Below are 17,369 nucleotides of genomic sequence, written 5' to 3' on the forward strand. Positions count from 1 at the left end.
TCGCTTCAGAAATGGTTCGATTTCATTTCGTTTCAGCAAAGAATCGCTAATTTAGTTCATTAAATTTTCGAATTTCCTCATTATTTTCACTCATTTTTGAGCAGCTGTAACTTTTTTTAGACTTCACCGAATTTAACTTTTTTTCGGTTAAATGAAGCTTAAAATCTCATCTCACCAACACTTTATGTTATGATACAAAGTGATTGGCAGCATTGGAGATATACGACTGCAACGACATATATTGACAAAATACGAAAAGACTTTTTCGACTACCGAATAAAAAGTCTAAAATGGCGTTGTAGCTAAATTTTCCTAATGTTTTTCGAGATACTTTATGTTTCAGCTGAATATTAGTTTCATTACATTAAAAATAAGCCATAACCAAGTGCTTAGTACAACGAAGTGTAAAGCACCTAAATCCGTAAAAATAAAAAAATATAAATAAAAACTCATGAAAATCGAAAACCCACGCGCCTAACGAACGCACCAACTGGCAAAACACCTCAACTTATAAGGCGAGAACTTCAAGATCGAGCAAATGTCTTTGGGATTGTCTGCAACACAGACGCGCACACATAGACACGTGTGCTTGGTTGTATATGGTTTTCTTGCACAATACGCGCAACCGTGAACTCAAGCATGCCATGTGTACTCAACTGGCGCTCAGGTGAGCGACGCTCAATCACGCAACACCTGAGCGCGCTCAGCGTCACCAATTTCGCCGCTTCGCCGGCATGATCGTATTTGTTTTTGTTTTGTGATGTGATCTTCGTATTGAGCCCACTCTCTAATGCAAAGGTTGTTTTCCATAACGATTTGCGCTTCTTTGCTGTGTATTCCAAATCGGAGGTATCTTCCTTAGTTTATTGCCGCAGCAAAGCCGGCGTTGTTGTCGATCGCGGCGAATACTACAGCTGCTTTGGCGTGTATATTTTTTGTTGCCTTCCTACCTGCTTTGGACGGTTGCGCCTTCATATTTGAGTTACCTGTATTTTCAATACGTGTACGTGAGTGTGTTGGTGAGTATCTGTGTGAGTTGGTCTGAATTCGCCTCATTTCTGGTATTGTTGGCTAACGAACCGAACTTTTGGAATGATTTCCAACTTCAGTTGAGAGTAAAACGTTTTGTCGCGCAGAGGCCGAAACGCACGCGGACGGTGTTTTGATAAATTTTCTGCTGAAAAAAAAAATATTGGAAAAAAGTTTTTAAATAACAAAAAAAAATTGAGTGAAGCGCATTTTGTTTGGCGGGTTGTTGATGTTGTTGTTACAAATTCGAATTCGTGTGTTGGCGGGTGTGTGTTTACAAGCTTTGAAATTAGTTAAATTTTGTAAATGTTTTCGAGAAATCGGAGAAGTGTGATTTGTGACGAGTTTTTTACGCCTTTCCAAACTGAAATTATCGAGCGAAGCGAGTTATCTTGCATGTAAAATTCTAAGAAAAGTAAAAAATCGTAACTGTAACTAATTGGAACGCGCATTATTTGTTGCAAAAATTAATTTGCAAAACAAACAAAAGATACGCGATCGGCGGCGGCACAGAGCCACACACAAAGAACTCAAATAAACCGAATCGAAAAAGAAGAAGCGCCGCGGTAAAGGGTGCCTGTGTGTGTACATAGTGTATGCGCCAACCACTGCCCAGCCAAACGAGCATACAGCAACTCCGCGCGGAGTCACTTGGCTGCTCGTGAAACTCGTTTAGAGCGCAACAAAAGTTTGCAAAAAGCCCGAAACGCCGCGCCAGTGCGACACTGACGACGTACGAACGAAAAGCGAAACCTTCGCGCCGCGCTTTGCTGTCGCAGCCACTTGCAATCAAACGAAACCAGCGACAAATGTGCACACGAAGTTTGCGCCGTGTAGTGTAGTTGACTGCAAACGGCGCGCACGCGCAAATCCAGTAACCAAATATTCGCCTTCCTGTTGGCAAATGTGTGTGTGTTCGCTTAAATAAGCGCGCGACTAATTATAAAGTGCAATATAAGTATTAAAAATTATATAAAATTAGGAATCGTGAAAGCAAATATCGTTCTTTGATGCTAAAAAAGGCTGGAAATTAAACGAGAAGCCAAAATATTGAAACAAATTCAACTTCTACGTCGTCAACACTTCGCGCTGGATTACGCGTCTCTGTAGAATGCCGTTGCAGTGTCAGCGCTCCTGCTGTCGTAGTCGTTGTTGTTGTTGTTGAGCATAAAATGCAAGTACTTACGCTGGAGAGATTGACGCCACTGCTGCTGCTGTTGCTGCACTTCTCCGGCTGCGTCGTCGAGACGGCGCTAGCGGCGCGCAACCCCCGACAGGGTGGTGGCGGTGGCGGTAAAAATGGCCGGGCGGAACGCTATCGCGGCTCGCAGCAAGCGGCGCGCAAGCGTCACAACAGCATGGGCGGCAATGGTGTGGGTGGCGTTAACGGCGCAACGGCGCTTGCGCAAAACCATGAGAACAATCATACGGAGTTCGTGAAGGGAAAAAGTAAGTTTGCTTAAGCTCCAAAATATACATGAAATTCCAAAAAAGAAGAAGTGAAAAAACTTTATTTCATAATTTATTGTTTTTATGTGTTTCTCGCTGACACCTCGTTTCAGTTTGTGGAAAAGATTTCACTTGTCAAGTCATAAATAAGTAAAGCCAATTTATGCGTTGTCAAGCGCAAATCAATATTATTCCGCAATTTTTTTGTTGCCTATCTTACGCTCCGGTGGCTTCTGTCATTAAATGCACACATACACACACAACTGCGCGCTTCACATGAACTGTCTACTGGCTGTCTGACTGCTGGTATGCCCGCAAGTAGTCAGCGCCAATACTTTAAACAAGCTAAATGCTTACATATTTACATACAGCTTTCGGCCAATTCGCTATAGAAAAATGCAAAATCAATACAATCATCAATAGCTACTCATATCTACAAACACACACTCACACAAGTGTGCGCTTGCGCGTCGGCTAATTGGTATGCAAGCGCTGGTGTCCATAGTTCACTCCGTTTCGTACGTGCAACGCATACTGACGTCACCTAATGGCTGTTGCGGCTCAAACATTTCGTTTTAATATGTGAACCGTACCATAAATGGGGTTTTCTATTTTTATGTGCCTTCTTTTTTTACTGCTTTTTAATTTTTATTTTTGGTTAACTGACTTTTGTGTTTTTGTTATTCTTTTCTGCCGCGGTATGCGGCACTGTTTGGCGCTCATTTGGAATTTTCGCGCCAACAAATGCAATCAATCTTGTCTGTTCTAAATGTGCGTAGCTACCAGAACGGCAGTGCAGTAATAGTGAAATGTATGGCTACAACAATAGCAAAGCAGCTCATATGCATATGGGGAATTTCGCCGCTTTTATGGCAAGTAACTTTTAACTTTTGTGGAAATTTAGGCACGAAGGCAACTCATATGTCTTACTTAGCGACTCAGCTGTATTGTGGGTGTTGGAAGATGTTATTGTTGTCTTTAGACGGAGCTTAAATGCTTCCTTATGCATATATAGGTAGATATATAATAAATAATGTGTGCATATGTATACATATTCTATCTGTATATAAAATAAGAAAAAATATTGCGTGGAAGTTATAATACCCTTCACAAATAAATAAGTTTTCCTTGAAAGTATGTGAATTTGATGGATCGGTTTGTATGGCAGCCATATGTTATCGTGGTCCAATCTGAACAATTTGTATGCAAATTGCACTGATCCTTTAGGCAATAATTCTTGTAAACAAATAAAAAAGTTTTCCATACAAGTACTTCATTTTGTTCGCGCAGTTTGTATGGCAGCTGTATGTTATATTTGTCCGATCTGCATAATTTCTTTGCAAATTGCACCGATCCTTTTGGCAATAATTCTTGCCAAATTTCGTGCAGTTATCTTGACAAATGAAAAAGTTTTCCATAAAAGTACTTGATTTGGATCGTTCAGTTTGTATGGCAGCTATATGTTATAGTTGTCCGATATCGGCGATTCCGACAAATGAGCAGCTGTTTGAAGAGAGAAAAATGTGCGCAAAATTTCACATCGATATCTCAACAATTGTGGAACCCATACGCATATACTTACATATACAGATATAATCGACTCAGCTTGTCATGATGATACTAACATATATCTGAAAGGATTACCATCATTTCCTTCTGGGAGCTGAAAATTTCGTGAAAAACTTAATACTCTCAATTCAGGGTATAAGAACTTAAGAACTCTTACCTTGCATTTCTTTATCTTATCAGCATCACGCCGCAGTTCGGCAGCTAGCGATTCGCTGCCTATCACTCGCTCTCGCTACCAAATTGTACGGCTGCCCGCCATCGCTGCTTAATATTTTATTTGTTTTTATTTAAAACGTTGTATTTGTATTGTTTAACGGTGTGCATTTTGTTTACCTTCTCTGTGGTATCTTATTTGCTTGCATTTGTTAGGGTTCAGTTTATGGGGCAGATTCGAACGCTGTCACAGCCATTTTCGGCTATCGTAAATTTTGTGTGCTCCAGTGGAATATACTACATATACTTGTATAAATGTGTGTAGACACGGATATACAAACGAAAATAGTCAGCGCTGTGTGCACAGCACTTACTAAGCGCGATAAGTGCAAGCAGTTAATACCCTTTACTAACAATCACCCGCAACTTAATCGCTGTATAGCAGTGTAGGTGTGTGTGTGCGACACTTTGATTGCACTTCACCACCTGTAGCCGCAGTGAACATTTTTATTATGTTTTTGTTTATTATTTATTATTTGCTTATGATTTTATGCTCGAAATTCGTGCCGCAAATGCTGTAATGCTTATTTACTTTGCCACAAACTTGCATGTAACTGTACAAATAATGACATTTATGTTAAAAATAGCGCAAGTAATTAATTAAATTTCTTTGTTTACTTTTTTTATATATTTTATTAAGTAGTCGATATTTTAAAGCTTTATTTGGCAATGTGTAAAGTTGAAATTTAGGTTAATCGATTTGGGGTCTCAAGGCAACTCAAAAGAATGGGTACAATAGGTAGTTGTTTTTATAAATATATATTTCTTTTTAATCAAGAATAGCTTGTTATTCTTGTAAATATTAAAAATATTATTTAAAAATAAAGTATTTTAGGATACATTTTTAAGTAGGGCAATGAAAGCAAAAATAGTTTGTAGTACAATTATTATTTTAAATTTATTTAAATGAAATTGAACATTTTTGGGGTTTGAAAAAAATTGTTTTATTTATATACAATTTGAAAAAATATCCTTCAGATATGTATATTCTGAAGTCTCACAAATCTACCCTTATTGTCATAGGGTCTCATTATAAATACACCAAGTTCTCAAAATAAAATCCATGTGAACTGAAACTTCCCAGAATGTAATACTGTATACATATATAAGTATAAGAAAGGGTGCCTACAAATATCCCCAGCACACAAATCAAAAACTAGCCTAACCATCAGCGAACTTCGAGCCTTTTTCTAAACAAAAAATGTGAATTGTTAGATTCGAAATACACCAGTCTCATACTAGTTCATCACATTACCAAATTAACTCAGCTCGTCATCACTTTTCATAAGTTTACAGGTGAAGGAAAAACGATATAATTAAATCCACTCATATTGAAACAAAATTTTGATATTGGTTATGAAATGGTTATATCTTGGTTATAAAATGGTTATAACTTACTTATATATTGGTTACATCTTGGTTATATCGATTATATTATATCAATTTTTTTTGTAAAACATTGTATTGCATTTGAGGTGACGATACACTCTGTCGGATCTTTGACGTTTCTTCTAGGTGTTACAATTTTTACTATTCGACTATAAAAATACCGATTTGTCGATGTAACTCTCAACTCTGTCTGAGTAAAATTTGTAAAAATTAAAATAAAGCTGATGAATTTCAGAGCAGTTCATTTTTTACAAGGAGATTCTGGTAGTTAACTGGTATATAACCTAATAGGTTCGATGTTTCAATGCAGAGCTCCTGCAGTTCTTCATAAATACATAAATACGACATACATGTACATACGTATGTATTTGTGTTTTTAACATTGTCTGTTTGATTACTTTTATTCCGTATCATTTTTTAATAAATTCTGTGTTTGCTCTGTTTTTTATTCTGAGCGTGTGTCTGCTCTGCTGGCTCTGATGTCAAAAGTGGAACATTTAATTCGACAAAACCAGTAAAAATCGGAGCTCTACATACACACAAACATGTACATTAATAAATAAATATGTGTGCATGTTGTTATTGACTCAAGTGTTAACCGAAGAAAGTTAAATAAATATGAAGCAAAAACAAATACAATAAATATGAAAAACAAAAATAATAAAAATATATGAAGGTAGATATTTTACCTGGTCGCCGCTTGTAAACTGGATAAGCATCAGATTCGCCGCTTGAAATATTTATAACTGCATGTGTGTATGACTTCTGCATGAGTGTCTGTATGTGTGTGGATGAATGTGTGCGCCTTTCATATCTCATTGCTTGTTTATGAGCGCTGCTTTATGAGTGCATATCAAGCAAGTTGTCGAAAAACGCATGCTTAACTCTAAAACACACACGCGGCATACAAATATATATACACAACCATACACACATATGTAACTTTTGGTAGAATGCAGTGAAGTCATGCCTGCAGCCACACACACAATCGCAAGCAAACAACTTGAAGTGCATTTCTGACATTACTGTATTGCTGTAATATCAGCGGCATGCTCCGGCGTTGAGATTTATGTTTGTATGTATGTGTTTGTGCATGTGCTGGGTACGCGGGTGGAGCACATGGACGCGTTATGCTGATAAAGCGTAAAATTTTTCTGATTACATCGCATTGTTTACACTTACTTATTGGAGTTTTGGAGTCATATTTTTCAGTGCTTGCAGGCCATATTGTGTTTTGGCATAACGCGGACTTAGTCGCTCGTAAATAAACTTGCAGGCGTAGCAAGACTAAGCATATGAGTATGTAGTTAAGCATAAGCTCACGCATGTGGTGCACGACTGTCAAACTTGTTATTGTATTTTGTAGTTAATTTAAGTATTTTTTAACTTTAGGACAGCACTTGCTTGAACCGACTTTCGAGGGTGCTTTATTTTCAATGCGCAATTATTCATTCGTTGCCTGCTTATTGAGATTGAGCATAGTTGAATAAGCGACTTCATTGTTGTGCACCCCAACTAAGTTTGTGTTATCAGTTTATCGTTCATCGCATCGTGTCACTTTCTGCAATTTATCGGAAAAAATTTCAAATAAAATGTTCAATAAAAATTCATATATAACTGCTAAAATGCTTACATTTAGAACTGGGTCAGTTAAATAGACATTAGACATTAAAGCTTAATCAGATTTCATTAATAATTTTTATGAAGATGAATCGGCGCTGATATAAAAGCAAATTGTGAAAGAGTAGTATAAACAAAAAGCATTGACTTCGGTTGCATTGAAACTATATTACGCTTCACAGGTGCATTTCTTATGGTTTAAAAGTGTATAAAAGAATTTTTATCTTGAGTTTGATCGTACAGCGTGTGTGACAGCTATATGCTATAGTAGGCCGATCTGAACAATTTTTTCGGAGATTGTAGCTTTGCTTTGGATAATACTCTACGTTAAAGTTCGTAAAAATATCTTTTAAAATAAAAAAGGTTTCCATACAGGCACTTCATTTCTATCGTTCAGTTTGTATGACAGCTATAACTTATATAGGTCCGATATAGATGGTTTCGACAAATGAGTAGCTTCTTAAAGAGAAAATGACGTGTGCACAATTTCAGATCAATAGCTCACAAACTATGCCAATAAATATTCAATTGAAACTGCCTACTGGAATTCCTACATACTTGCTAATGTGCCAAATTTTTTGAACTATTCAATAATTTGGGGAAAATATGATTTATTTGTTTTTTTTTTTTATTAACTTAGTGAGTTAAAATTGAGAATTCCCAATAAATTCATTATCTACGCGATTAAGCGGTATCTTCATTGAGCAATTTCAGCTGCGCAATAGCACAATCGGCAGCAATTCTCATGCATACATGCTTATATAACTAGCAACATATGTAAATAATAAATATATTTGCACCTAATTGAAAAAAACCACTGAGAAAAGCAAATAGAGCGTTCGTTGAAAATAGCTTGAAAAAATGTGCCTGCTTTGAGGGGCTTGCAAGAAAGGAACTAACCATAAGTATGTTTAAGATACGAGTACTGAGCGTCCTTTATACCTTTCTATCAGTATGAACACATACTCATATACTATAAATTGTTATCAGCGGTATCTGCAATTATTCCGATTTCTCGCTTCACTTATCAGAGACTTTATTACCATGGGGCAACAGGAGCTCAGTTTTGGCAAGCAGCTGCCTGCCAGGTATAAGGCACATACATACATATACCTATATATGAGCACTTCTGTGTATGTTTTCTAAACCAATTTGAAATATTTTTTATAATTTTGTTGATTTAAGGGCCACTCGCTGCCTGCTTGAAAACTTGCTGAGTTGCTAATATGCTGCTAACCGTGTGTTTGTAGACCATTTTGCGCGCTCAAATATTAAAAATGTCAATATCAATATTAATATATTCAAACAACGCCAGCAATATACTTATATGGACATATATAAATACATACATATATACATGTGTATGTGCATATCTACGAAAACTCACATGGCGAGCGTTTAGGCAAATGCGCAATCAATAAAAATGTTTGTTGAAATTATTTTAGGGATTTTTTTTTTTCAATTAGCTTTGGCACTATTTTTTATTTGCTATTTTGTTTTTGCTCTTTTTTTAATTTTTTTGCATTGCTTGGTATATTTTGATATATTTTAATATTTTTTGCTATTTTTTTCTAATTTATTTTGCTTTTTTTTCCGTTTTTTTGCCGTTTTTTTATTTTCCCACTATTTTTATTATTATTTTTTTTTTTGCGTTTTTTTAAGTTTTTTTTTTTACCCCAAGAATGTTAGCACTTTGTGTCTGCTTGTGGTGTCGTCTTTTGATTTGTTGCTTGATTTTATCTGTGCGTTTGCGCACATTATATATATTTGTTTTATTTGCTTGGCTATGAAGCTTGATAGTTCACAGGAAATTTATCAAACTTATGAGCACAGTTGTGCAAATAGTGAGACGTTAAAATGTATAAGCAAAGGTAGGCTTAAAGGGGTTTATATGAGTCCAAGTGAGGGAATGCCTTACGTGCTAGAAGTTAACTTGTTATAAAATGTAGTTTTCTCTATTTATATTATTTTTAGTCAGCTATAGTGATAAGTGAAAATCTCATATCCTTTTTTGTTAATTTTTGAAAATATAAAAGAAGTATGTTTATATCAAAATGCTTATATCTGGACTTCCAGTGAATTTTTACACAACTATTTTGCTCTGAAATTCCTTAAAAGCTCTCAAATCTTAAAAAAATAGTTCACTATAAATTCAAATATAAAAAATTTTATTTGCAAGGCATAGTCGGTTCTCACTTAGATAAGAATTTTATTATTGTGGCACACCACGTAACCATTTGCATGGCCTTTAGGCATTTGTTTGCACAAAATTCGATTTTTCCTTTTTAATAAGCTGTGCAAACATGCGTATGCAAACAAGCTACTGTGCATATTTTCTACGAAATTCATATTTTTTTTTAATTTTTTGTTATCAATTTCATATTTCGCAACTCTTTTGCATTGAGAAATTTTTCTACGGTGGTTTCTCCTTATCTCAACCGGATGTGTGTCTTACAGACGGAGGAAGAAATCGCATTTGAATATATCTATGTGTTTATATATATGTATGTATGTATGTAGGCGGATGTGTTTAATATAACTTGAGAATCAGCTTGTTTGTGGATATATATTTGTCTAAATCGTCGTATGCAATATGTTAAAGGGTATCAAGTAGCACTCGACTATAGATTTTAAATGAAAATTTTTGGAAAAAATATTATTTCTAAAATATGTTTATGAAGCATAAACTGAAGAAAAAGTAATAAATTTATATAAAAAGTTAGTTATAGATTTTAAATGGAAAATTTTAAGTTTTTTTTATTTCCAAAATATGTAAACTGAAGATAAAAGCACAAATTTATATAAAAGTTAGGATAGTTATGATTCAATTAATCTTAGTTGGACCAATTAGAGCAGATTATTTTGTATTATAGTATTTAAAGTCACAATAATTATAAAAACGCTTTCAAATTTAAAAAAAAAATTAGAATAAAGCCGATACCACAACTCATCAATCAAACCTAAAATGAAGCTACTTCAAGGAAAAATATTTTAATAATTAGTATTAGAAAATTTATTATTAGAAAATGCTACTCAATATACTATAATACGATTATTTAAATATATTCAAAAATATAATTTATTCAACATTAAAAACATCTTCGAATATATATTTTTTTATTTCTTCACTTCACTAAAGCTTTGATTGATTAACAAAAGCAACCAAACTATACACAAACCAATGCAAATGCAATTAAAATAACAAATATTCAGTGAAATTCTGCTCGCTGCTCATTAAAACTTACACTAATTAATTATATATACATCCAAAACAGCAACACCCAAAACGACATGCATGTCTGTACGCTATAACTGTTCAGTATTAATTTCTGATCAAAATCAACAAGCAGACTGCCGCAAGCATTTCAATGCTTCAAAGATAATATTATAGCCAAAGCAACTGTCTGGCTGACAAAGGCCAGGTGATGATGATGATGGTCTAACAACCGTACAACCCACTGACCACCAGATGAGCGGCTCATCATTATGCGACATGCTTGATTCAGGGCCAGATAATGAAAGTAGCCAGCAATGCATACAAACCGATGTCGAGATCTTTCGATACATACACACATACATACAGACGCACCAGCGTTTAGTGGTTTAGTGAAAAACATGCATATTTAATAAGCAAGTTGAGAAAAAATTATTATTAATCGCTTTAATGGGTAATATATAATGCGAGGCGGTGTAGTGGCGCAGCAAACAAATCACAGCGAAAACAAATAACCATAAAATAATATGAAAATGAAGTGTAGAATACTACAAAACACGCAAAAGTAGTATATTTGAAGGGGAATTAAAGACAAAGTAAGCAGACATAAAAAGTAATAAGCCGCGCTCGAACGCTGGCGACGAATTAGTCAGTCGTTTTGGGGGATTTAGGCAGCGGTACGTAACTGGTTTTCGTTTTCAATTTTCATAAATAATATTCTTGCTAATTTACGTCTGACGAGGAATGCGCAAATTTTGAAAAAAATCGCATATAAATAATTGGCTAAAGCAGGAGAAATATTATGATGAGAAATAATATTCTTTTAACTTATTGCTAGAGCAGAGTGTTTGTTGTTTTTTAAAGCAGAAAAACTATTAAAAAATTTTTTTTTAATTTTTAGCGGTTTTAGACATCAAACTCGGCTATAACATTGTAAGCGGTGTCCACGCCAATAAAGAAGAAGAAGACTTCAAACTTCAATCTCTTTGAAAAATTTCTTACCTAACTTCTGCTTAGAATCTTTTTTCCCTAAAACTCGCTTCCACCTGACCTAACATTCTCTTGAAATCTTCGAAAATTGCGCCATAAACAACAACTCGAAATCGATATCCACGAGTAGCTTTATCGCAGCATCTCTCGGCTGCTACTTGAACCACTTTATAACGCCAGCATCAGTTCTAAAAAGAATCAAGAAAAAAATCGTTATAATTAAAGCAGTAAATTCCGAGAAATACCCGCCAACAAAAAGTAATCAAGAAAGCAAAGCGAAGCGTAGCGTAGAAAGAAATCAAAGCAATAAACCAAAAATTAGAAACTTTACGAATTAAAATCGAGTCATTATCTATGCTCAACGATCTCGGTGACGGCAATAATGAGACATTTCAGAAAAGGTCAAAAGCAGAAAAAGAATATGTATACAAATACATATACTCATATATATAAGATTTGGTTTAATAAATAAATTTTATTTTATTTTATTTTATTTTATTTTTTTCTTCTCAAATATTCATGCCGCCAGGTGTACAATCCCGTAAAAGAGTTCGTTAGCATATACGAAATTCTTTCAGCCACTTTCATAATTAATTCGCTCGGTCGTCTGTTCGTGCTTTTCGAATTTAGTAACTAGTTTTCTTGATTCATCTTAGAATTTTAAGCTAAGCCTACGCTAAACGCAAGCTTGTGTGTGTGTGTGTGTGAAGGCCCAATATAGCATCAGCCAGTAGTCAGCAGCTAAGAGCCAGCATCTAGCATCTAACAGAAACGAATGTGCACAAAAATCTCCACACATACAAACACACGCTCAAGCTTTTACGCAACTAGAAGTCGCTGACTGCTACAACAGCTACAACACAGACTTAGCTCGAATGCTTTTTCGCTATTTTTATTGACCACTTCTCGAGTCACTAGCTAGCTTCGGTTTCAGCGTCATCGTCGGTGCCGGCGCAGCGCAGCGTCCACATTCCATTCCAGCGATTTTCCTGTGTTCAACTTTTTCTACTTTACCGTTTAATTTGTTTTCTATTTTTTTTTCTCAACCATTTTCCAACTAACAGTTTGACTTTTGGCCGCTGTGAGCCAACTATTTTGGGTGCAGAAGTCAGCGTTGCTGTGTGCAGTGTTACTTTCAGGTTTCTTCTACTTCTCCAAAGTGTCAGTGTGAGTGTCAGGGTGTGTGTGTGTGTTAATTCTGCTTCAACAGCCTCAAACAGGTAACTCACACAGCTGCAGCGACAATGGCAGACGTAGGCTCTTGGTCTCTTGCCACTTGGCGGTGCTGCAACATAACGTAATTCCATGGAATTCCGAAGCCAGCAGCAAATGGCAAGAAAAATCATAAAGAACGAACGGAAAAGTGAAGGAGTGGTGAAGTAATGTGTTCGCTGTCTGTGTACCAACACATATTCAGTTTTATATGTATGTATACAAATACAAAGATCTACTGGCATTTGCGCAGCGTTTGTAACAAAAGGTGTAGAACACAGTCTCTACTGCTTGACTTTCTAACCAAAAAACGAAAATACGAATACAAAAACAAAACGAAAATAAAGTCAAATTGCAACACACGGTCAAGCTGAGACAAGAAATTCGAGTTGAGGGAAATTTTGAAGAAAAGAAATAATAAAATGTTACAAAAATAAAAATTTGTGTTGAGGAAAATGCAGTGCGGAGCGTCAAAAAGAGCGGATAATGAGGGTTAGAGACAATAGCAAAAAGTTAGAGAGAGAGTGGGTCTAGGGTAGCGCTGCTAAGAAGTTAAACAGTTTCCAGTAACACTTGAGCAGAGCGGTGTAACAAATTGTTGCTGAGCGTTACCTGATGCACAGCAGCAGCTCACTAGCAGACACATACGCTCTGTATAATAGTGAAGTTTTTAGCTAGCTGCATTTGTAGAGATGTTTAAAAGACTTGGCACTTAGCTCAATACATTCTAACTCTAAGTTGTGATTTAACAACAACTATTTGTTGTTTGTGTACAGCAACCATAACCTCAATAATACAGAGCGCAACTCAAAGAGCGCGTTACTCTAGCCACCGAGAGCGCATTTCAGCTGTTTGTGTTGGCGTTGCTTGCAGTTAAAACTCATAATAACAACATGAGGAAAACTAAGAAGCACTTACATGTTATTTGTTGCAACAAAATCGGTGAATCCAACAGCAAAGGCAGCTTACAACAGGTTTTCCTTGGCACAAACACACACTCACATAACCGCTTGCAAGCTGAAAATGCACATAGATAAGCACACACACATTGACAAGTCGTTGACTGCATTATATTTTTTTCGAGCACCGTGAGTGCAACGCGCAGAGTTTTGCGTCTCGAAATTTCGCTCTCTTAGCCAACACTTATGCATGAGTATGTTTGTTATTGACATTTCTAATTCATATTTGTGTGTACTAGTTGACTTTTTATGAGTTTGTTTTTATTTTTGCTAATCTTTTCGCAAATTTTGTTTTTGCTGCTGTCTACTTGCATTCGAAAGAGTTCAAGAGGTCATTGGTGAGAAGTTAGAAGTTGGAAGAATAGTTTGGAAATATTTTGTGTCTTAAGAAGATGATAATCCCGCTTAGGTGGAGTTTATATTTTATAAATTCAATTTGTAATTTTTAATGTGATTTTATATAATATGTAATTTTTATACCGTTTCTATGCCATTTTTGTTCTTAGCTTAATTTTGAAGCGTATTTTTATAAAAAAAAAATTTTAATGTATTTGTTTTCTTTAAAATTTAAGTTTTTTAATAAAAATAAAGTTGTATTTTCATTAAAAAAATATTTTTTTTTTTTATATTTTTATTATTATATTATATTGTTCATAAAAAATCATTTTTTTTTTAATTTTTTTCTGAAAATTAAAATAATGTAACAAAAAAATTAAGCTTTTTTATACAAATTTATATTAAAAAAAAATATTTTTTTTTTAAATAAAAATACAGCTTAGTTAAATTTAAATAAAAAAAAATAAATTATTATATTATTTTTTTATGTAAATTATTTTATTTTTCATTTTATAAAAAATAAGTTTTTTTATAACAAAAAATTTATAAAACTTTAATTTTTTTATAAAAATACAGCTTCAAGAAAAATCTAACAACAAAAATGGTATAGAAAATTTTTTTGCTCTTTTAAAATTTTCATTGTAAGTTTTTTTGCTTTCATTTTAAGATTTTCTGTGATTTAAGTTTTTTTTTCTCACTGTCGATTAAGTGTGCCAGTCACCAACCTAAAAACGACGATTTTTGAAGATTAAAAAAAAAGTACTTTAGCAATTGTTTTGAAGTTGTTAGGATATATTTATAAATATTTTATGAAGGAAAAAAATTATTAAAGATTTTGAAGAAAAAATTAAATATTTTTCTAGTTATATGCATTCACTGGCGTCACTAAGAAAAGATTGTTGTTGTTGTTGTTGCGGCATAAAACAGTCCTGAATTAATTTCGGTGCCGAGTTGACAGTCTTTGACCGGACAAAAAATGGTTCCGTTCCGGTTACTTAGATCCGACTGTCGTAGGAACGGACTAAACAAAGGTGCTTCACTGCTGCGTTGATTTCGACCTTCTCTCGTGTTCTAAAAAACTTATATAACTAGTAGATATTATTAGCTAAGGTCGAAAAAAACTTAAAAATTGGCATACGGTTTAAAGAAAACTTCAATTTCAGCAGCGTTTTAGCATCTAAAAATTCGATTTTTGATAAAATTTGACTTTTTAAATAAAATAAAAATGATTTCTTTTAACAAAAATTCCCTAGAAAAACTCATAGAAACATACTGAATAGAACTTTATTCGAAACAATGCAAAGCGAGAGACTTCTGATATCATTTTAGAAAGTTGAAATAGCAAGCTACTCAAAACTAACACCAACAAAAGTGTCAACCAAAAAATATAAACTAAACAAATTAATTGTAGACAATTCGCAGAAATGTAATAAACGAAACCATAAATTAAAACAAAACACTAATAAAAGCAAAATCAGCAGAAAAGAGTGAATTTCACAGAAAACCATCAACCGCTGAGTGGGCGTAGATTGTCTCAAAATCACTACACAACCGCAATCGATTTGGCTACCACACATTTTGCAAAATAAAAACAACAATCATAACAAACAACAACAAAAAACAATAACAATACAGCAAACAACAAGCAACAACACCACAACAAACAACAACACAGCCACCCACAGCCAACGCTTTACGGTGTTGCTTTGTCGTTGCAACATCAGCGACCCACCTAATAGTTTTTGTCTTCCTCCATTGCCGGGTTCTCCCTGATTATTGCGCTACTTTTGTATTTCTCTTATTTTACTGTTGATGTGCTTTGCTGACAACAATGAGGACGCAAGTAAATGCAGAAAATATACAATGAAAAGTGTGTAGAAGCAGCGGAGAATGATGTGAAGAACAACGCGCAAAGCAAATACAGAAAACACTGTGTAAACATATGCTAAACAAAAGACTCAAGCAGCGAACCTGGTGGGCTGCTGCCACACAAATACGCATACACTTTTCTACCAACACATACTAACGCGTAATGCTGATACATACACATAAATAGATAAACATAAAAACACACCCGCTTGCGCACATAAATTTATTTATTTATATAATTTCAAAATCACATAATCTGTACTCGATAAGTTGCCAGCGTCGACCGAGCTGCCCACTTGCAATTAACGCGCCCAGCCTCACGGGCTGCGCCGACGACATTGGCTGCCGCCGCGCCAGTTGCGCGCGTTGGCGGCGCTTAAAGGGGGCAACTATTAGCAGACAGCACAACATTATGAGTTTCATTTTGGTTTTTGTCTCATGTGGTTTCGTACTTGAAAATCGTATATTCGAAATGCAAGTTCAAATGCTGACAACTTCCGCTGGCTACCGGCTATGCGCTCAGGTTGGCGTGCCTGAAATTGCATTCAGTTCATTAAAGCACAAGGTTCTCATGTCTCTAATGAAATAAATGCAGATAATTAGTGAATATATTGGAAATATTTAAAGCGGAGTATCAAGTTCATAGTTGAGAATAACCAAATTTTGAATAAATATGAAAATTAATTTCCATTCATTCGCGCAATATTACCGAGCACATACACTTACGTTACCGTTTTGCTTTTCTTATTGAATTTGTGACTATTTTTGGCACTATTTTTAACGAATTCTCGCTGCCCATGCTCTTTGATCTTCCAGCGGTGGCACTGCTTCGGCCTGCGCTTCAGTATACGCCAATTATTGTTAAGGCTATGTTATAATTCTGAAATCGTGATACGGAAATTTTATTTTATTATGCTATTCGTTGGTGTGATTTGTTGCTATTGTTATACTACCACCTTCAAGTAACCTTCATCCCAGCAAATAGCTTTGGCTTGCAACGAGAAGCAGCGAGTATGGCGTCAACTGATTGCTTATTGCCGCAAGACATTCTAGAGGAAGCGCGGAAGGATCTGTTGCGAGATAATGTAGCAAAGCACGAGTGTTGCACAAATACTTTCTACGCAAAGCGCTGCAAATATTTTTTAAAAATTTCATGTCTTTGTGGGCAACAAAATGATGCTGCTATCTTTTTTTATTGTTGCGGTTGTTGTAAAAGAATATTTTCTGGTTTTTATTGTTGTTGTTGTTGCAAAAACACATTTTCGGCAGCACAGTCTGCCGCAGCGCGTTTCGACGTACTTTCCTACCAACACCAAAGCGCTCAGCACTGAGCACTTTGATAATTGTGCAGCCGTAAGGAACGACGCAATCATCGAAATGTGCAGCGTCATTACAATCATCGTGATTATTAACAGCAACGCGCTGGAAAGTAGACACACTTGCACACACACACTGCGAGTGCACAGCCTTTAGTCTTTCTCCAACGTCCTCTGCATGTTGCTGTTGCTGTTGCTGCTGCC

General features: G+C 35.2%; 1 protein-coding gene across 2 annotated transcripts in view; it reads left to right on the forward strand.

The window, feature by feature from the left end:
• The window catches only part of LOC105222837 (epidermal growth factor receptor), a 132,017-nt gene that overhangs the window by 91,376 nt on the left and 23,272 nt on the right, over positions 1-17,369 (forward strand). Inside the window, exon 1 of one of the 2 annotated variants that reach the window (XM_011200354.4) lies at positions 308-2,478. The exons of the other annotated variant lie outside the window; for it this stretch is intronic. Within the exon in view, the coding sequence (XP_011198656.2) occupies positions 2,202-2,478 (277 nt within the window). The 5' untranslated portion in view covers positions 308-2,201. Of the gene's footprint in view, positions 1-307; positions 2,479-17,369 lie in introns of those variants that run through there. 2 annotated transcript variants of the gene reach the window in all.

Source organism: Bactrocera dorsalis, chromosome 3, assembly GCF_023373825.1.
Source record: "Bactrocera dorsalis isolate Fly_Bdor chromosome 3, ASM2337382v1, whole genome shotgun sequence".
NCBI classification, from domain to species: Eukaryota; Metazoa; Arthropoda; class Insecta; order Diptera; family Tephritidae; genus Bactrocera; species Bactrocera dorsalis.